The 22554-nt window shown below is 45.0% G+C and overlaps 1 protein-coding gene across 1 annotated transcript in view; it reads left to right on the top strand.

Annotated features, from left to right (window-relative positions):
• Positions 1-2121: 2121 nt before the first annotated feature.
• Positions 2122-22554, top strand: part of LOC147631402 (uncharacterized) — a 166436-nt gene continuing 146003 nt past the window's right edge. The window contains exons 1-3 of the mRNA XM_086809182.1: positions 2122-2224; positions 19919-19954; positions 20069-20262. Coding sequence (XP_086665308.1) covers positions 2149-2224; positions 19919-19954; positions 20069-20262 — 306 coding nt within the window. The 5' untranslated portion in view covers positions 2122-2148. The remainder of the gene's footprint in view (positions 2225-19918; positions 19955-20068; positions 20263-22554) is intronic.

Consider the following 22554-nt stretch of genomic DNA (forward strand, 5'->3'; position numbering starts at 1 on the left):
TGCTGCATATTTTTGGCCACCATTGCTGTCCAATTCACCTTCTGGCGATGTTTTGCTACCCCCGCTATAGTTGGTTCTTCTTATGTTGGTGTTTTTGGCAAGCAAATAGTTCATGTCTAGGTAAAATCTTAATTTCTTCTGCCTGCCTGGATCATAGCATGTGGCAATAGAGTATTCCTTATACTGACTTTTGAGAGTTCCTACTAAATATCCGCCTCATAGGAGTTGGTGTTAGTGATGCCTTCGACGTGAAGATTGAATGCCTTGGCGATGTTTTCTCACGTGAATGGCACTGCCTTACGCCCTTCCATCTTGACTGTGTTGTTCTTTGACAACTCTGCTAGCCACACTTTGGCTTCTATGTTTTCTTGCAGGCTTGTCTAGTTCTTTGGAGGCGAAGCTTGAATAGTACGACCTCTTGCTGAAACACAAGGTCTAGTATGGTGCTACAGGAATCAAACTCCATTGGCTTGCTATGCTGCTAGCCATGGCAGGTTCTGGTTGTGGGATTTTGCAAGAAGAGGGAAAGATGGGTGATAGCGAGGGAGCTTGAGAAGGCGAGGCAACAGGAAAGAGCGAGAGAGCGATTTTGCAAATGATTTTGCAAATGATTCAGGGAGAGCAAGTGTAGACAAGTTTGGTTGTGGTAGGCTTCCTTGATTGGGGCTGTGTAATTTGTTTCTTTGTGGCACTGGCAATTTCAGCCCATGAATGCATTTCCTTCTCACCTGCAGCTACTTTTGCCTTACATGATTCCAAAGTGTTTTGCATTTCTGTGATGTCTTTTTCGCGGTCAGCCATACATGTCTTCAAAGTGCCTTCGTACGATGCAACTGTTGTGCCAATCTCTCGGAGCATTTCATCCTTCCATTTCTGCATCTCTTTTTTCATTTCCGTGTGCATCAAGACTTGGGCTAATTCCATCTCGACCCGTACTTGGGCTTGCATTTCTCCCTTCAATTGGACATATATCTCTTCCTTCAGCATTTCGTATATCACTTTCCTTTGGGCATGCATCTGCTCGGTCCATTCCTTTTCAAGCTCCTGTCGCATGGTATTCATCTCTGTCCTTATTTGAAGCTATATCTCCTCGTAAAGGGCCTCATCTCGTCGGGTCATCTTCGTAATCCTTCATGAGCCAGGGGACATGATTCCTTCCCTCAGTCTTCTGTGGTAGGCATTTGTTGGTGCCTTCGTGGGGGTGTGAAAGGTTGTCTCACCATCCTGTTCCCCCTCCAGGGGTTGAGACATGTTTTCCCCTACTAGTTGTTGCCTTAGGGGCCTGAGCAAGGGTGGGTGGGAAAAGGGCAGCGAGGCAACCTATAGAGGTGTGGGTAGAGGCGTGCAGAGCAGCGCAGCGAGGTGGCCTGCGCACAGGGCATCGAGGCAACCTACAGAGGTGCGGGTAGAGGCGTGCAATGCAGAGTAGAGAGAGCCTTGTGGGAGAGATTGATGCAGTCATCCTTCTCAGAAGAGGGGGATAAGGAGATTCATGCGTTTAAACTTTAGGGGATGTGTAGAAATCTGAGAACTCTCGTTTACCTTGGTCAACTCTCTGAAGGCTGTGGGTTTTGGTACCCTAGACATGTAAAGCAACATGTGGGCAAGGGCAACCTTGGATGTGTAGCCCTGGGATGTACTCAGCATGCGCACAAGACAGCAGGTGCATAAGGGGACAAGGGGCTGGTTGCGCAGCCACATGGTGGATCACTCTAGGTGAAGCAACACATGAGACCTATAGGCGCAACATGACAACCGACTGATGGTGTAGATGCATTGGGAGTAGCTTGTGCAGCAGCACAAAGAGACTTGAACCTAGGTGGGTCCATTTCATCCCAAGGGCAATCCCATTAGAGAGAGAGATTTTCAATGAAGAAATATTGCATAGTCTTGCCTTTAACACGAATATGGTGAACTCTTCACTAATTTATTTCATCAGGAAATTTAAGTATGAGAACACAAAACACTAAAAAAATAAATATATGTATCAAAATTTTGTCAATATTTTACTATGCAGAATAAACATAGAGCAATTTTTGGCAATCATTTTACTATGCAGAATAGTAATGTGACAAAATTAGGCAATGCATAATAATAATAATATAACAATCATAACTACCCAACATTGAAGCGGAGCCCAGCATCATCATGCCGCCCAAGCAAGCGCAGCCCAACAAGAAACTCAGCAAACAGGAGCTCAAATCCCTCAAGAAAGAGCAGAAAGGCAAATACAATCACCCCACATTTTTAATCGTATAATTATTACTGCCCAAATTCAAATTTGTTGTTAACAGCACTGTGAAAGACAATTAGGTCAACTTTTCTTGGAGAATACACAGTACCTTTGTGTCTATAATCCCGGTAGACAAAACAAGTGGTTACGTGCCTTTAATCTTGTGTTAAATATGGATTAGAGATCGATGCTTTTAATCACAGGGGAAGACTTGCTACAAACAAAAATAAACTGGACGTTGGCTGTGTCAATACTACAAAGAAATGGATGATGGCTGTGTCAATCTAGCAATGTGGTATTGCCACTCTCGATGCCAATCAGAATGATGGTTATCTGCCATGCTGCATTGCTGGCTATGATCAATCTAGCATGTGGTACTGCCATTCTCAATGCCGGACCTACATCAGAATGATGGTAATATACCATGCTGTATTGCTGGCTATGATCTCCCTAGCCATGTCCGGCTTGGGTTGAAGAGAAGCCAAAGCTTTGCCTGTACTCTCAAACCAATAGCCACGTATACCACATTATGCCTGTTTTGCAACTTTCAAATGGAGTATTCTGTTGTGTAAATTTTGCGGATTTTTGAAAATGGGACTTGATTACAAGGAAAAAATGAGCATATATGTAGCGCCATGTAGCATTGATGGGCTGCCTTAGGACAGAATGGATTATGGAACTATTGAATTCAGGTGCAATAAATACTTTATATTCCCCAATGTATATTCGTGCATTGTATTCAACGCTTGTTGGGAGGAAACTGTTTGAGTTTCCTATACATGTACAGCATCAGCTCAAGGAGGGAGACTTCTGTACAGTTAGTTAGCATGAGCTTTTGCTTGGTTTAAAGAGGTCAAAACTGCTATGGATGGTGTCTCTTCAGTCTCATATTCTGTGTATCGTTGTTTAGATTGTGGTGCCATTTTCTATTAGATGATGAGTTTACCATCTTTGCATACTGCACATTTATTTGAATCCCTGGCAGCGTAAGACATTGTGTGTACTTGTGACATTTTGCAAACATTTCTTGCATCTCATTTGACATCCATGTGTTTTTCTCTTGGTTCTGGTGCATATGTCTTCAAAGCTTGATGATATTTTCAACCATTTTGTAGGGATCACGCATCTGAGAACCCTCCCAAGATTAGGATAAACTGCATCGAATGCAGCGTCAACGACCGCAATAGAATTTGGCTAGCTACTCACCTCCCAGCCATACTTCGTGTCAGGAACCACCCCCAAGCCGGAGGAATAGATTGCCTTGAGTGAGCTCCTCCTAGACAGCACGCCTTGGTGTCCAATACCACGAAGTCGCCTGCCCATATAGAGCTACTCCTGGCTTTGAGGTCCAATGCACCATAATAATCATAAGTGAGCCCATCGTGCTATTTTATAGTATAGTCCTAGCTATTATGAGCACACAACCTTATTATTGGGCTTTTTACCATGGTGCTATTTTATAGTATAGTCCTAGCTATTATGAGCACACAACCTTGTTATTGGGCTTTTTACCATTTTTAGAATGCTTTTAAACGACCTAAGGCCAATGTAGACCTCAGCCTTGCTAGCCCTCAGCCTCTTGGGTGGGTCCTATTAACCCTTTAGCCACTAGTATGCTTTTAAACAACGTAAGGCCAATGCTGACCTCAGCCTCTTGGGTGGGTCCTGTGAGGATTATATTGTTAATCCCTCATATTGTGTACTAATTACTACTAAGTACTTAACAAGAGACTTCAGGAGAACACTTGAGAGAAGATTGAATTGAATTGATTAAACTGAGTACAATAGGTCTCTTATATAGGAGATGAAGAGACACATTTGAAGAGGCATGTCCTTTGACGAAAGGACATGACCATAGACGAAAGGATACAACTTTAGGCTAATGGATGTGTCTATTTGATGTAGAGGCACAACCATTCATCAAGGGATACAACCATTCGTTGAAGGGATGTGGCTATTTGATGAAGAGGTACATCCTTTGATGAAGAGGTACATCCTTTGGCGAAGAGTCGCAACTAGTCGAGGGCAGGGGTTCCCCTGGTTGGTTACTCATCGACTGCCACTTCATCCCAACCTAGTTGTCCAGGCCTGTGTACAATTTGTTCTGGCGATCACCGGTGGTATGAATGTCCTCAGCGCCCTAAACCCTCCAACACTTGACGCAATTCTCAGGTGGACAGTTGCCACCATGCTGATCATGACCCGCCTCCTGTGAAAGACAAAGACAAACAAACAGCTTGCTCTATTCGAGTTTCTGAAGTTGTCAGTACCCTGACGCTTAGTGCCAAAGAACCAACCCTGTTCCGGTGAATCTTTCCAAGCAGGTCCTTAGTCTTTTGGGTTTCATTGTCGACCATCCCATCAATGTGTTGGTGGATAGTGGTTGTTCCACTAATTTTGTGGACACTTCTTTGGTTCACAAGCTTCACCTGCAGACCCGACATTTTGTGGATGCTTTTCAAGTAGAGCTTGCTGATGGTTCCTTCCTTAATTGTAACAAAAAGGTGCAAAAGCTTCAGTTCCAGATTCAAGATTACCAAGATCACCTTAATTTTTCAGTGATGCCGTTGTCAAATTATGACATGATATTGGGACAATCTTGGCTGTATCGATATGATCTAGTGATCAGCTTTCGTTCTCATTCGATCCAGTTATATTATGATGGTCGAGAGCAGGAACTTCGTGGCCTTTTCAGTGCCAAACCCATCACTGTTGTTTCTGCTCTGCAAGTCAAGCGGCTCGTCCGCAAATGTGACTATACAACAGCCTTGGTCATGTTACAAGAGATTGAAGCAGAAACTAGTGAGCAATCTCAAGCCTCGTCATCAACAACTGCCTACTTGGAGCAACCCTTCTTCACGCCTTTTCAGGATCTGTTTTCGAATGATCTTCCGACGACATTACCTCCTTGTCGCCCTGTGGATCACCCGATTGATCTTATCCCAAGTCAACCTCCTCCAACCCGAGCTCCATACTGTGTTTCTTACTCTGAATCTCAGGACATACAAAGGCAATTATAGGAGTTGCTGGAAAAATGTCACATCCGTCCTAGCAAAAGTCCCTTCGGAGCCCTGGTTTTGCTTGTCAAAAAGAAGGATGGATCAATGCGGCTTTGCATTGATTACCGTGCTCTCAACAAGCTGACAATCAAAAACAAATTTCCTTTGCCTCCATCGATGAGTTGTTCGACCAGTTGCTTGGTGCAAAGGTGTTTTCCAAGATTGATTTGAAGTCCGCCTATCATCAAATTCGTATCCGTAATGGTGATGAATACAAGACAGCCTTTTGGACAAAATATGGCCATTATGAATTCTTGGTCATACCTTTTGGGTTAACCAATGCCCCGGCCACTTTCATGACCCTGATGAATGAAATTTTTGGGCCGTACCTGGACAAGTTTGTGATCGTTTATCTCGATGATATTCTGGTTTTTAGCCGATCTTTGGTCGATCACAAAGAGCATTTACAGATTGTCTTTGAAGTACTACGCACCAATGTGCTGTACATCAACAAGAAGAAGAGCGAATTTTTCAAGAACCATGTGGAATATCTTGGTCACATCATTTCTGCTAATGGGATTGCAGTGGATCCTAAGAAGATTCAAGCGATTGTGGATTGGCCTTTGCCTCTCACCATTTCAGATGTTCGATCTTTCTTGGGACTTGCTAACTTTTATCACAACAAGGTGCATAGGTTTTCAGAGATTGCTGCCCCTTTGATAGAATTGGTCTTCTAAAGCTGGGCAATTCTTCAATGATCTCAAGCATGCCTTGACGACAACCCCGGTCTTGGCCATTGTAGATCCAACCCAGCCCTATCATGTAATGACAGATGCCTTAGATTGTGCTTCTGGTCGAGTTTTGATGCAGAATGATCCTGTCATTGCTTTTGACAGCAGGAAGTTTTCAGCCATTCAAATCAGGTATCCTGTGTATGATAAGGAGTTTTTGGCAATCGTGCATTCTTATTGATGAAAGGATACAACTTTAGGCTAATGGATGTGTCTATTCGATGTAGAGGCACAACCATTCATCGAGGGATACAACTTTAGGCTAATGGATGTGTCTATTCGATGTAGAGGCACAACCATTCATCAAGGGATACAACCATTTTTGAAGGGATGTGGCTATTCGATGAAGAGGTACATCCTTTGATGAAGAGGTACATCCTTTGGCGAAGAGTCGCAACTAGTCTAGGGCAGGCGTTCCCTTGGTTGGTTACCCATTGATTGCCACTTCATCCCAACCTAGTCGTCCAGGCCTCTGTACAATTTGTTTTGGCGATCACTGGTGGTATGAATGTCCTCAGCGCCCTAAACCCTCCAACACTCGGCGCAATTCTCAGGTGGATAGTTACCACCATGCTGATCATGACCCGCCTCCTGTGAAAGACAAAGACAAACAAACAGCTTGCTTTATTCGAGTTTCTGAAGTTGTCAGTACCCTGATGCTTAATGGCCAAAGTACCAACCCTGTTGCGGTGAATCTTTTCAAGCAGGTCCTTAGTCTTTTGGGTTTCATTGGCGACCATCCCATCAATGTGCTGGTGGACAGTGGCTGTTCCACTAATTTTGTGGGCACTTCTTTGGTTCACAAGCTTCGCCTGCAGACTCGACATTTTGTGGATGCTTTTCAAGTAGAGCTTGCTGATGGTTCCTTCCTTAATTGTAACAGAAAGGTGCAAAAGCTTCCGTTCTAGATTCAAGATTACCAAGATCACCTTAATTTTTCAGTGATGCCATTGTCACATTATGACATGATATTGGGACAATTTTGGCTGTATGGATATGATCTAGTGATCAGCTTTCGTTCTCATTCGATCCAGCTATACCATGATGGTCGAGAACTGGAACTTCGTGGCCTTTTCAGTGCCAAACCCATCATTGTTGTTTCTGCTCTGCAAGTCAAGCGGCTCGTCCGGAAACGTAACTGTACAACAGCCAGGTCATGTTACGAGAGATTGAAGTAGAAACTAGTGAGCAATCTCAAGCCTCGTCATCAACAACTGCTTACTTGGAGCAACCCTTCTTCACGCCTTTTCAGGATCTGTTTCTGAATGATCTTCCGACGACATTACCTCCTCCTCGCCCTGTGGATCACCCGATTGATCTTATCCCAAGTCAACCTCCTCCAACCCGAGCTCCATACCGTGTTTCTTACTCTGAATCTCAGGACATACAAAGGCAATTACAGGAGTTGCTGGAAAAATGTCACATCCGTCCTAGCAAAAGTCCCTTCGGAGCCCTGGTTTTGCTTGTCAAAAAGAAGGATGGATCAATGCGGCTTTGCATTGATTACCGTGCTCTCAACAAGCTGACAATCAAAAACAAATTTCCTTTGCCTCCATCGAGGAGTTGTTCGACTAGCTGCTTGGTGCAAAGGTGTTTTCCAAGATTGATTTGAAGTCCGCCTATCATCAAATTCGTATCCGTAATGGTGATGAATACAAGACAGCCTTTTGGACAAAATATGGCCATTATGAATTCTTGGTCATACCTTTTGGGTCAACCAATGCCCCGGCCACTTTCATGACCCTGATGAATGAAATTTTTGGGCCGTACCTGGACAAGTTTGTGATCGTTTATCTCGATGATATTCTGGTTTTTAGCCGATCTTTGGTCGATCACAAAGAGCATTTACAGATTGTCTTTGAAGTACTACGCACCAATGTGCTGTACATCAACAAGAAGAAGAGCGAATTTTTCAAGAACCATGTGGAATATCTTGGTCACATCATTTCTGCTAATGGGATTGCAGTGGATCCTAAGAAGATTCAAGCGATTGTGGATTGGCCTTTGCCTCTCACCATTTCAGATGTTCGATCTTTCTTGGGACTTGCTAACTTTTATCCAACAAGGTGCATAGGTTTTCAGAGATTGCTGCCCCTTCGATAGAATTGACAAAGCTGGATAAACTTAAGGGGTCTTCTTAAGCTGAGCAATCCTTCAATGATCTCAAGCATGCCTTGACGACAACCCGGTCTTGGCCATTGCAGATCCAACCTAGCCCTTTGATGTAATGATAGATGCCTTAGATTGTGCTTGTGGTGGAGTCTTGATGCAGAATGATCGTGTCATTGCTTTTGACAGCAGGAAGTTTTCAGCCATTCAAAGCAGGTATCCTGTGTATGATAAGGAGTTTTTGGCAATCGTGCATGCTTATCGGACTTGGAGACATTATCTTCTTGGAGCAGATTCAGTTGTACGTACTGATCATCAATCTCTGACGTACATTTTCACTCAGCCTGTATTGAACTCTGGACAAGGCCGATGGGTTGAATTCTTGGCTAATTTCCACATGACTATCCAGTATGTTCCTGGTCTTTAGAATGTGGTTGCAGATGCTTTGAGCCGCATGCCTCGAGCCACTAATTTTGCCATCACAGATGTGCAAATGGAAATCCCTGCTTGTTTCAAGAATGAGTATTTGACTGATAGAGATTTTGGAGATGCGTTCCGTGCTCTCAAATCTTCTAATCCCAGTCCTGCAGAAATGAACATGTCTGCAGCCTACACCATCGTAGATGAATTGCTGTTCTTTTCTGATCGCATTTGTGTGCCTCACAATACTTCATTGCGGAAGATTCTCATTCAAGAGCATCATGAAGTTCCTTATGCTGCTCATTCGGGTATCAACAAGACATATCGGCTTTTGTCTGTTACATACTTTTGGCCTCAGATGCAGCAAGATATTATCAAATTTGTCAAAGCTTGTCATTGGTGTTAGATAATGAAAGCCTCTCGACAATTTCCTCAAGGTTTACTTCAACCTTTGCCAGTTCCCAATGAGAGATGGGAAAGTATCAGTATGGATTTTATCACCACTTTGCCTCGTTCATCCAAAGGCAATGCTCAGATTCTTGTAGTGGTCGATCGATTTTCCAAAATGGCGCATTTCATTCCTTGCAAGAAAGGTGCTTCAACCCCAGATGTGGCGTCATTGTTCGTGCAACATGTCTTCAAATTGCATGGCTTGCCGAAGACCATCATCTCTGACAGGGATCCCAAATTCACTAGACATTTTTGGACGTCTTTGTTCAAATCTCTTGGCACGAATTTGTTGTTTAGTTCAGCCTATCATCCTCAAACAGATGGACAGACTGAAAGAGTCAATCAGATTTTGGAAGAAATGATTCGACATTACATTCAAGCCCGTTTGGCATCGTGGGAAGATTATTTGCCACTCGTGGAATTTGCTTATAATAATACCCATCATTTAGCAATTGGATTGACTCCATTTCAGCATCGGCGGAAAGTGGCACCGGCTCTGGAGTGGGGGCAAGCAGAGGGCTGTATTCGGGAAGGAGAGCCTCGTGGATCTTGTCGATGTAACTCAGGTAGGGGATGTGCATGTAGGGCTCCTCTGGAAAATTGTCCATGAAGCATGCACGTGAATGGCAATAGCGCACACACAGCGTGACATGGGTAGAGCCGGGAGAGAGAATGACAGCGAAAGTGCAGTTGGCGGCATCCTGACAGCTGGGGGGTTAAGCGTCGAATCGCCAACAGAAGGGGGGGGGGGGGGGGGGGGGGGGGGGGGGCGCTTCACGCTCGTTGTTTTTTTTTTTTTTTTTTGATGAGGGGCCCAATGCCACGTAGCTTGGCTAATTTTTTTTTTGATTTTTATGGGTGATGGCGGCCTGGAATCGTCACGTACACGGCCGGAAGAGGGGGTGTGCCTCTTCGAAAAGGCGCCGCAATCTGCATCTGCACGATGCGAAGAGGAGGCGGTCGATACTCAGCAGAGAGGGGGCTCATGGCCGGCAGCTGCACGAAGCGAGGAGGGGGCTCATGGCTTGTAGCTGCACGAAGCGAGGAGGGGGCTCATGGCCTGCAGCTGCACGAAGCGAGCAGGGGGGCGCTCGATACTCAGCAGAGACGGGGAGCTCATGACCTGCAGCGAACGGATACCACCACCGGCAGCAGGGAGGGGGTCATCCAGTTATGCAGAAAGGGCTCCCTCTCCTCTTGAGACATGAAAGGGTGCATGTGTGTGGGTGTGGAAAAAAAAATATTTTACATCACCATGGGCAAAGCTTTACGCCAAGTCCACCATCGCTCCGCTGCTTCCATACAACAGTAAGAAGAGGGGTGGAAGGGGGAGTGCCTGCGGAGAGAGTGAGGGCTTCACAACCCACGGGTAGAAAAGGTTTTTGATCTGATACCACTGTGAGGATTATATTGTTAATCCCTCATATTGTGTACTAATTACTACTTAAGTACTTAACAAGAGACTTCAGGAGAACACTTGAGAGAAGATTGAATTGAATTGAATTGATTAAACTGAGTACAATAGGTCTCTTATATAGGAGATGAAGAGACACATTTGAAGAGGCATGTCCTTTGACGAAAGGACATGACCATAGACGAAAGGATACAACTTTAGGCTAATGGATGTGTCTATTCGATGTAGAGGCACAACCATTCATCAAGGGATACAACCATTCGTCGAAGGGATGTGGCTATTCGATGAAGAGGTACATCCTTTGGCGAAGAGTCGCAACTAGTCCAGGGAAGGGGTTCCCTTGGTTGGTTACTCATCCACTGCCACTTCATCCCAACCTAGTCGTCTAGGCCTCTGTACAATTTGTTCTGGCGATCACCGGTGGTATGAATGTCCTCAGCGTCCTAAACCCTCCAACACTCGGCGCAATTCTCAGGTGGACAATTGCCACCATGCTGATCATGACCCGCCTCCTGTGAAAGACAAAGACAAACAAACAGCTTGCTTTATTCGAGTTTCTGAAGTTGTCAATACCCTGATGCTTAATGGCCAAAGTACCAACCCTGTTCCGGTGAATCTTTCCAAGCAGGTCCTTAGTTTTTTGGGTTTCATTGGCGACCATCCCATCAATGTGCTGGTGGACAGTGGCTGTTCCACTAATTTTGTGGGCACTTCTTTGGTTCACAAGCTTCGCTTGCAGACACAACATTTTTTGGATGCTTTTCAAGTAGAGCTTGCTGATGGTTCCTTCCTTAATTGTAACAAAAAGGTGCAAAAGCTTCCGTTCCAGATTCAAGATTACCAAGATCACCTTAATTTTTCAGTGATGCCGTTGTCACATTATGACATGATATTGGGACAATCTTGGCTGTATCGATATGATCTAGTGATCAGCTTTCGTTCTCATTCGGTCCAGCTATACCATGATGGTCGAGAGCTGGAACTTCGTGGCCTTTTCAATGCCAAACCCATCACTGTTGTTTCTACTCTGCAAGTCAAGCGGCTCGTCCGGAAACGTAACTGTACAACAGCCAGGTCATGTTACACGAGAGATTGAAGCACAAACTAGTGAGCAATCTCAAGCCTCGTCATCAACTGCTGCTTACTTGGAGCAACCCTTCTTCACGCCTTTTCAGCATCTGTTTCCGAATGATCTTCCGACGACATTACCTCCTCGTCGCCCTATGGATCACCCGATTGATCTTATCCCAAGTCTACCTCCTCCAACCTGAGCTCCATACCGTGTTTCTTACTCTGAATCTCAGGACATACAAAGGCAATTACAGGAGTTGCTGGAAAAATGTCACATCCGTCCTAGCAAAAGTCCCTTCGAAGCCCTGGTTTTGCTTGTCAAAAAGAAGGATGGATCAATGCGGCTTTGCATTGATTACTGTGCTCTCAACAAGCTGACAATCAAAAACAAATTTCCTTTGCCTCCATCGAGGAGTTGTTCGACCAGCTGCTTGGTGCAAAGGTGTTTTCCAAGATTGATTTGAAGTCCACCTATCATCAAATTCGTATCCGTAATGGTGATGAATACAAGACAGCCTTTCGGACAAAATATGGCCATTATGAATTCTTGGTCATACCTTTTGGGTCAACCAATGCCCCGGCCACTTTTATGACCCCGATGAATGAAATTTTTGGGCCGTACCTAGACAAGTTTGTGATCGTTTATCTCGATGATATTCTAGTTTTTAGCCGATCTTTGGTCGATCACAAAGAGCATTTACAGATTGTCTTTGAAGTACTACGCACCAATGTGCTGTACATCAACAAGAAGAAGAGCGAATTTTTCAAGAACCATGTGGAATATCTTGGTCACATCATTTCTGCTAATGGGATTGCAGTGGATCCTAAGAAGATTCAAGCGATTGTGGATTGGCCTTTGCCTCTCACCATTTCAGATGTTCGATCTTTCTTGGGACTTGCTAACTTTTATCCAACAAGGTGCATAGGTTTTCAGAGATTGCTGCCCCTTCGATAGAATTGACAAAGCTGGATAAACTTAAGGGGTCTTCTTAAGCTGAGCAATCCTTCAATGATCTCAAGCATGCCTTGACGACAACCCGGTCTTGGCCATTGCAGATCCAACCTAGCCCTTTGATGTAATGATAGATGCCTTAGATTGTGCTTGTGGTGGAGTCTTGATGCAGAATGATCGTGTCATTGCTTTTGACAGCAGGAAGTTTTCAGCCATTCAAAGCAGGTATCCTGTGTATGATAAGGAGTTTTTGGCAATCGTGCATGCTTATCGGACTTGGAGACATTATCTTCTTGGAGCAGATTCAGTTGTACGTACTGATCATCAATCTCTGACGTACATTTTCACTCAGCCTGTATTGAACTCTGGACAAGGCCGATGGGTTGAATTCTTGGCTAATTTCCACATGACTATCCAGTATGTTCCTGGTCTTTAGAATGTGGTTGCAGATGCTTTGAGCCGCATGCCTCGAGCCACTAATTTTGCCATCACAGATGTGCAAATGGAAATCCCTGCTTGTTTCAAGAATGAGTATTTGACTGATAGAGATTTTGGAGATGCGTTCCGTGCTCTCAAATCTTCTAATCCCAGTCCTGCAGAAATGAACATGTCTGCAGCCTACACCATCGTAGATGAATTGCTGTTCTTTTCTGATCGCATTTGTGTGCCTCACAATACTTCATTGCGGAAGATTCTCATTCAAGAGCATCATGAAGTTCCTTATGCTGCTCATTCGGGTATCAACAAGACATATCGGCTTTTGTCTGTTACATACTTCTGGCCTCAGATGCAGCAAGATGTTATCAAATTTGTCAAAGCTTGTCATTGGTGTCAGATAATGAAAGCCTCTCGACAATTTCCTCAAGGTTTACTTCAACCTTTGCCAGTTCCCAATGAGAGATGGGAAAGTATCAATATGGATTTTATTACCACTTTGCCTTGTTCATCCAAAGGCAATGGTTAGATTCTTGTAGTGGTTGATCGATTTTCCAAAATGGCGCATTTCATTCCTTGCAAGAAAGGTGCTTCAGCGCCAGATGTGGCGTCATTGTTCGTGCAACATGTCTTCAAATTGCATGGCTTGCCGAAGACCATCATCTCTGACAGGGATCCCGAATTCACTGGACATTTTTGGACGTCTTTGTTCAAATCTCTTGGCACGAATTTGTTGTTTAGTTCAGCCTGTCATCCTCAAACAGATGGACAGACTGAAAGAGTCAATCAGATTTTGGAAGAAATGATTCGACATTACATTCAAGCCCGTTTGGCATCGTGGGAAGATTATTTGCCACTCATGGAATTTGCTTATAATAATTCCCATCATTCAGCAATTGGATTGACTCCATTTTAGCATCGGCGGAAAGTGGCACCGTTTCTGGAGTGGGGGCACGCAGAGGGCTGTGTTCGGGAAGGAGAGCCTCAGGGATCTCGTCGATGTAACTCACGTAGGGGATGTGCATGTAGGGCTCCTCCGGAAAATTGTCCATGAAGCATGCACGTGAATGGCAAGAGCGCACACCCAGCGTGATGTGTGTAGAGTCGGGAGAGAGGATGACAACGAAAGTGCAGTCGGCGGCATCCTAACAGCCAGGGGGTTAAGCGTCGAATTGCCAACGGAAGGGGGGGTGGGGTGGGGGGGCGCTTCACACTTGCGCACGTAAGAGCACGCTGTTTTTTTTTTTTTGATGAGGGGCCCAATGCCACGCAGCTTGCCTAAATTTTTGTTTTTTTTTTTGATGTTTATGGGTAATGGTGGCCTGGAATCGTTACGTACATGGCCAGAAGAGGGGGTGTGCCTCATCGAAAAGGTACCGCAATCTGCATCTGCACGATGCGAAGAGGGGGCGGTCGATACTCAGCAGAGAGGGGGGCTCATGGCCGGCAGCTGCACGAAGCGAGGAGGGGGCGCATGGCCTGCAGCAGCAGCTGCACGAAGCGAGGAGGGGGCTCATGGCCTGCAGCTGCACGAAGCGAGGAGGGGGCGCTCGATACTCAGCAAAGAGGGGGGGCTCATGACCTGCAGCGAACGGATACCACCACCGGCAACAGGGAGGGGGGCATCCAGGTATGCAGAAAGGGCTCCCTCTCTGAGACACGAAAGGGTGCGTGTGTGTGGGTGTGGAAAAAAAAATATTTTACATCACCATGGGCAAAGCTTTACGCCAAGTCCACCATCGCTCCGCTGCTTCCATATAACACTAAGAAGAGGGGTGGAAGGGGGAGTGCCTGCGGAGAGAGTGAGGGCTTCACAACCCACAGGTAGAAAAGGTTTTTGCTCTGATACCACTGCGAGGATTATATTGTTAATCCCTCATATTGTGTAGTAATTACTACTTAAGTACTTAACAAGAGACTTCAAGAGAACACTTGAGAGAAGATTGAATTGAATTGATTAAACTGAGTACAATAGGTCTCTTATATAGGAGATGAAGAGACACATTTGAAGAGGCATGTCCTTTGACGAAAGGACATGACCATAGACGAAAGGATACAACTTTAGGCTAATGTATGTGTCTATTCGATGTAGAGGCACAACCATTCATCAAGGGATACAACCATTCGTCGAAGGGATGTGGCTATTCGATGAAGAGGTATATCCTTTGATGAAGAGGTACATCCTTAGGCGAAGAGTCGCAACTAGTCAAGGGCAGGGGTTTCCTTGGCTGGTTACTCTTTGCATCTGCAAAACAGGAATCATCAATGAAGAGAGAATCTGATACATACATACGTCACAATCGTGACAGGTCGACTGTCCTATTATCCCAATAGCAGACAATCAATCAACTCTATACACACATGCACGCATGCATATATATACATACATACATACATACATTATGTATGTATGTATGTGTGTGTGTGTGTGTGTGTGGTGGTGGTGGTGGTGTGGGGGGAGTGGAATGATGAACAGTAGCTCTTAACACAAGCTGAAATTTGCCTTCACCATAATGATGAACGTAAGCTTAATAAATGCAAATTAGGGCGAGACAGAAGCCATTACTTGATAAAGGCTACTCATCAAAATCTTTTTTCAAAGGCTTGCATACTTCTAGACAAAAACAATGCATTGCAAGAGTCAAAAGAATGGATGGTACTTGGACATGCATGAAAACTCAGCTTGCAGATACTTGCCATGAATACTTTTCCTGCATGTTTGCTGCTCCTCTACACTTTCCTGGGAGGCTGTTGATGCACGAGAATTTTTCTTACAATAGGTTATGCCTGGCATCACATGGCAAGACGCTAACAACATGGATGAGCCCTTCATAGATGGAGAATTGGATGATGCTATAAAAGGTCTAGGCAAATGGAAGACCCCAGGCTGGGATGGCTTGACTGTAGAGTTCTTTCAAACGTTTTGGAATATTTTGAAATCGCCAATTTTGCTTATGGTAAACCACTATTGGAATGCTGGACAATTGCCATTGTCTTGGAAAGAATGTTTGCTGAAGTTATTGCCCAAAAAACAACTTAGTGAAACTATATCAGATTGGCGTCCCATCTCTTTAATGCCTATCGTATATAAATTGGTCACCAAGATGCTTGTTAATAGAATAAAGGGTGTCCTACATGCATGTTTACATCTAGCGCAATATGGATTTGTCCCTAGAAGGCAAATCATTGATAATATAGCAAATGAGTTTATGATTGGCATCAGATATTATGGCCGGTCAGATGCTACCACCTAATGAGATAGTCAGGCATTTGGGTTACCCCATTGGTTGGGAGTTGTCTTTGAAGGATGAGACTCAATGGGTGATGGCCAAATTGCATTGTAAAATTGAGTATTGGAAATTACCAACATGGCCTTTACATTTGCGATTGCGGATAGTGTAGTCAATAATAATGGCATATGTGCAGTTTTATCTTCCACTCCTACCTTGGTTGCACAAACAAATCGATAATTTCATGTCTAAAGCAATGGAATGCCTATGGAAAACCAAAGCGGATAGAAAAGGGCTACATTTGTTAAGATAAGAGCTCATATGTTCACCCAAAATGCATGGTGGGCTCAATGTCCTTAATATTCATGATCATATACTGGCAAGGAAGGCCACTCTTTTGCTTGATTTTATATAGCAAGTCAAGCCATGGCTACGCATGTTGGCAGTTATGTGTACTCACATGCATATAGATGCATATGGGCATTGAATTATCAATTATGATTATCTAGTATTTGGACATTTTTCTGGTTGTATTCCAGGTTCTTTATATTCGACTGCTCTTATTGGAGATTGGGAAACTATACTATGTTATCTACAATGGTATGGTAGGCCTCCAAATTAGGCTAACTTAATGCTACTGCTGCAGAGTACTCATCGGAGCATGGTATTTGAACGACCACTTGCTTTGTCTCATCCAAGAAAGGCCTACAATCTGTCTACATTGGGGATTGTCATGTACATGACATTGTGGATGAAAATGGTTATGTTTTCACCTTTCCACAAGCTGTTAGGCAATGTAATTTGGGGATGCACCACAAGCCAATATGGAGAGTCATTTCGGAAATGATGCAACTGTTTCAGCCAGTCCCAATGCTCAAGGACACAAAGAGACTTCAAGATTGGAGTTTTGATAGGTAGCTTCCAGGATATACTCATGTCCCCTTTTACCAACTGTCTGTGGCAAAGGCTTACAAGTTGCTCTTACTGCCTCCATGGATTGAGGATCATGCAATCGCCTTTGGCATATGTTGAAATCTCTTGCTTGGTGGAAAGCTGCTTTGAAAAGAATTTGGAAGAGTGGATTTCCCCTCAAGGAATGACTATTTCTATGGAGATGTCTGGTTGGGGTAGTCCTAGTGAGAACTTTTTTGGCACACAGGCATATTGCCCCTGCATCCTCTAGGTGGTGCTCCCTGTCAGAATGCGCAGCGGAAGACCAATGCACGTAGGAGACGCATCACCATCGAGCTCCACAAACACCCCCAACGGGCACTACAGCATCCCTCCACCGGGCTCCCATCTCTCGGTGAGTTGCCTCCCAAAACACCGACTGGAGGAGATGATTATGACAAGGTGCCACTCTAGCCTATATATGGCTCTTCAACTTCCCATTCTTCCACTTATGGGATAATCCAAGGCACCTTCTAGCCATAGATCACAAGCTCGAAATCGCCAACCTTCCAACACCCTCCCTCGATTCGAGCTCCGCAAGCCACCGAGGCGCGAGGGGGTCGCCCAGGACCACACACGCCCAGGCTCTGATACCATGTCAGAATGCGCAGCGGAAGACTAACGCACGTAGGAGACGCATCACCATCGAGCTCCACAAACACCCCCAACGAGCACTGCAGCATCCCTCCACCGGGCTCCCATCTCCCGGTGACATCTCCCGGTGAGCTGCCTCCCAAAACACCGACCGGAGGAGATGATTATGACAAGGTGCCACTCTAGCCTATATATGGCTCTTCAACTTCCCATGCTTCCACTTATGGGATAATCCAAGGCACCTTCTAGCCATAGATCACAAGCTCGAAATCGCCAACCTTCCAACACTCCCATCCTAGAGAGACAGTGCCTCACCTTCTTTGGTATTGCTTTCTCTTGGGTTTTTCTGCATGATTTGTTTGGGCTCCTCCGAGCTTGTTTTCCTAGATGGCGTTTTGGGCAAACGTTTTGGCTTTTTGGTTGCCTTTCTCCTCCACTGCTGCCAGAGTATATAGACTTCCTTGACTGGACTAGATTCTGGGCATTGTGGACCATCTACCATGCTCGGAATCAGCTGCTCTTCTTTGGTGATATTGTTCAGCTATTTGCTTACTTTCGGAGAGCCTTTTCACAATCCATACAAGATTCTCATGAAATCGGAGGGCGTTCCTTCTGCAACTAGAAGTGTTTTCCCACTGTTTCTGAACTGAGTAGTAGCTGTCCCATTCTAGGACAGCTATGAATGTACATTGTTTTTTTATAACGAGACAGTGGTTTCACAAAAAAAAAAGGGGTGTGTGTGTGTGTGTGTGAGAAATGAAATGATATACTAACGTCTCTAAGAGGCCATAATGGCCTATGAGACCAAAACTGAGAGTACATCTGAAGTTGGTGTCTCATCAAAGAGAACAAGACTCAAAAGTACAATAAACTGATTGTCCTACAGTTATAAGAGCAGAACTGCAAGACTCCGAGATGATACTGAGTAGAAAAAACCAGGAAAATACTGGAAAATGTATATCAGGTAGATCCATGTATGGTGATCAATTGAAGTGTTGCCCTCTCCTTAGATCAAGTATCTCCGCCATGGGGCTGTCTAGAATGGAGAGGTCGTAGAAGCGAGGTAGGCACCTCCGATGCCGAGCAATAATGGCTCTGATCTAGCGATGGTGAGGATGCCGTGGTCGGGATCCTGGTGGGCGTGGCCGACGAGCACGACATAAGATAACTGCTCTATCAGTGGTGACTCCCTGGGAGCGTGGTCGGTGCTCTGATGGCCCAATGGAGGAGGTATCAGGAGGTGTGTGGGCTCGGTTGCTGGTGCTGGTGCCGAAGAAATCTGTCAGGGTCCTCTGTCTAGGTACATCATGGCTCGGCCTCCTGTCTGCCAAGAGGGTCTCTCTATGTCTCCTGAGCTCAAGTAGAAACAATCCCTGGCATCTCTGATCCTCAAACTCCATGACCCTGCGTAATGGCCCAAAACCCTCTCGGAAGAGGCAGTGATATCTCCCTCGGATCTCATAATAGACTGTACATCGGCAAATGTAGTGTTCCTTTGTCTCTACCTCCTGAGCTGACAAATGCGGTCATCCACGATTTGATGCACATATCGCCCTGTCTCAATCCGCAGCTGGTGTGATGAGGTCCGGATCTGTCCAATGGCACAACGTATCCCATGTGATAGGTGTACATCCATGTACGCTGGGCGGGTGATAAAATCATCCGGTGAGAGGTGTAGAAAATGGCTCTTGTAATGAGTCATTTTCGTGCCCAAGGGCTCAAGGGGGCTAGTCCATGTCCTCTCTGTGTCCACTCTGATGATATCCACTCTGAGAGAGAGAGAGAGAGAGAGAGAGAGAGAGAGATTAACGTCTTCAAAAGACCCAAAGGGTCTATGGTCTATGAGACCAAAAAGGTAGAACAATGTATCCATGATGAATATTGAACCATGGAAAAGAAAAAACTCTGTGAAACTAGCTACATAAGCATAAGTATCCATGCCATGCTACATGGTGGCAATGGGTGGTCTTACATCTGCAGCTGCTGGGTGGATGGATATTAATGTCCTCAAAAGGCCCTAGGATTTGTGAGACCAAAGAGTAATACAATAGCTGAGATACTGATCCATGGGAAAAATTGAAAGTCTGAAAAAGAACTAGCTACCTATGCTATGAACATGTGTCCAAAGTAGTGTGGGTAGCTATGTGGAGAGAGAGAGAGAGAATATTTACTCATGAGTGAGGATTATAATAAAGAAGCAAAAAACTAACTAGAAGTAAGAAAAGCCTTAAGGTTAGGATGACTTATTTGTCTATGTGTTTACGTGCAGAAAAGAGGAAGGAAGAAGCAAGAAGACTAGCTGAAGGTGGATAACTTAAGCTATGGCTGTCAGCTATCCAAATTTTGTTTTTATTGTTTGATTATGTATTTCTGGTGCAATCTACACCTTTACAGAGGCAGTTGGTCTGCTCTCTTGCAGAAAAGAAAAGGTTAGCAGAGGAAGAGGTGAAGCGGCTAGAGGAGGAGGAAAAACTGGCTTGGGAAGCAGAACAGGCTCGTTTGCAAGCTGAGCACGAACGCATTTTACATGAAAAGGAAGGCTTAAGCAGCTTCTTCAATTGGCGGTCCAGCAACCTTGCAGACCTGGAAGCTACAACAGCTAGTCTAGATGATGTAAGTAGCACTGGATCTCCTGTTTCCATTTGTGAACTCAATGTGTTTGTTTAATGTTCTATGTGCACCAAGCATGCTTTGTTTTCAAAGGCTGATAGAGGAAAGCACGGAGAGATCGTTGTGTTCTTGTTTTTAATTGGTGGAGGTGTCAAAAGGTGCTATCTCAGCCAAGGCTGCCGAGAGGGAACAGCATAGGTTTCTCCAAAGCAAGGAGAAGAATTCTTGAGAGACCATGTTGAATACTCCTTCAACGTTCTCCTCAGCAATTATTCCAGTGACTGTTGGAGGATCCTTGCTGAAATGCATCTAGCGGCACTCATCACAGATCCACATCTATGGAGTCAATATTTAAGTCCCCAAATGGCAATCACTGGTCTCTCACACACCCAGATTTTCTAGATCTTTTTGGTTCTGATGGAGTCCATGAAGAGATGGCCTGCAAATTGGGATGAAAGGTCCTCCTCCATCCATCCTGCCAACTGAGCAAGCTCCATACATCCATGGGACCAAGATGGGCTGATCATGTGGAGGACGTGTGGGTTGGGTTGTGAAAGCCAAAATTCAGCTTTACAATATTGTCGCAAAGGGGATAGACATTGCTCTAAGGTAATGTTAAGGAAATTGTCACCAAAAAAAGTTATCTTCCGCAACCTCTGCAAGCTTCTTGGTGTACAAGTTGTGGCAAAGGGAGTGGAGGGGTCGATGTCATATGCGTGTCATGGAGGGTTGTCAATGCCATGGCGTCCCTGCGATGTAAGAGTTGCCGACCTGTCCTTCATGCCTGGTGGTTGCCAATGGATAGAATCATTGTTGGAGAGGTGTCCAATGAGGATTAATAAGCCTATCAAAGCTTACTTCTAGGATTGTGCATAAACTTGCTCAACTGGGAGACCCCAAACTGAATGTCTGACCTTGTATTATATAGATAGATGAGGCACCCAATAACCTATTGATAAAGTGATGCATCCAATGGTTCACCTGAACCAGGTAATAGAAGATATCCTTCGGTCATGTTGCGGCAGGGAACCTAAGAAGTGGTTAAGCCATATCTAGGGAAGAACACATAGCATCTGTAATGCCCTAGGCATGCACTTCCAAACTTATTGCCGTGCCACATCTCTCTGAGGAGAGGGCATCTCTGCAGTCAACAAAGACTGATAAAAATCTGAAGCAATACCCCTCACCTTATCAGGCTCAATCTGAACCTCACCCTGTGAATCCTGCAAGTACCTCACAGAATTCCTGCTATGGGAATGCCTATGTGTTGAAAAAAAGTCTTTGTTGCATCTGCCACCCATCTGAGTCCAAAAAGCCTCGTTCGCATGAAACGCGAACTCAACCCTCCTGTCCATGGCCAACTGCAGCTCTGCTCTAACTGTGGTCAAGAGGTCTGTAATCCAAGATGCATGTGGATGCTTTTCATGTTCCCTCTGAAGAGGAGCAATCCTACACCTAATAGCTCTCTCCTTGTCCAGAGCCTCCTTCTTCTTGGACAAGGCAGTGCTATGATAATGATGGCTGGTCCTCTCAAGAGCTAGCGCAATATTATGACGAGGATCAGGACCGTCACAAGATCTCTACCTCTCTCTGATCTCAAGGGAGATGTCAGCATCTAGATAAAGAGAGTCAGGGATACGGACACGGGGAGAGGCCAAGCGAGCCCCAGGCACCTTGAGAGAGAAAACGACGGAGCAATGATCGGATTTGGTGGTGCTAGGCATAATAGCAATGGTGCCTCCTCTGTCCAAGGACCAATCATCCACATAAAACTTGTCCAGACGTGCAAAGATGCTCTCATCCCCGCTCCTACGGTTATGCCAAGAGAAAGATAAGGAATTTGGCCTTCTCTGGAAGTCATCCTCAGTCCAGCAATCCCTAACACAAAAAAGGAAAGCGTGAACCTCTCCCATGAGGTTCGCTCCAAAGGGTGTAAACCTCCTTCGCGTCCACCCTTCTTGTTAGAAGGTTGCTCAACCATATTAAAATCTCCTCCCACTATCCAATGATCAACCTGGGGAATGACATTTGTAATGGTGTCCCAAAAGGCCACCCTTTCACCTCTCACGTTAGGTGCATAGATATTCAAGATTCCCAATTTTCGACCCTCATGCATGATCAAGATCCACTGCTCTCTAGCAGGGATGATAACACTGTGTCCAATAACACGAGGCATAACAGATGCTGCCACTGAAATGCAAACACCCCCTCTCGTCCCAACTGCCGAGGACCAGAAGGTGTGGCCAGAAAGCATCTTACCAGTTTTGCCACACTGAGATCTATCCAATTTGTGTT

Source organism: Cibotium barometz, chromosome 15 (genome assembly GCF_041138505.1).
Source record: "Cibotium barometz isolate CiBa-2024 chromosome 15, ASM4113850v1, whole genome shotgun sequence".
NCBI lineage: Eukaryota > Viridiplantae > Streptophyta > Polypodiopsida > Cyatheales > Cibotiaceae > Cibotium > Cibotium barometz.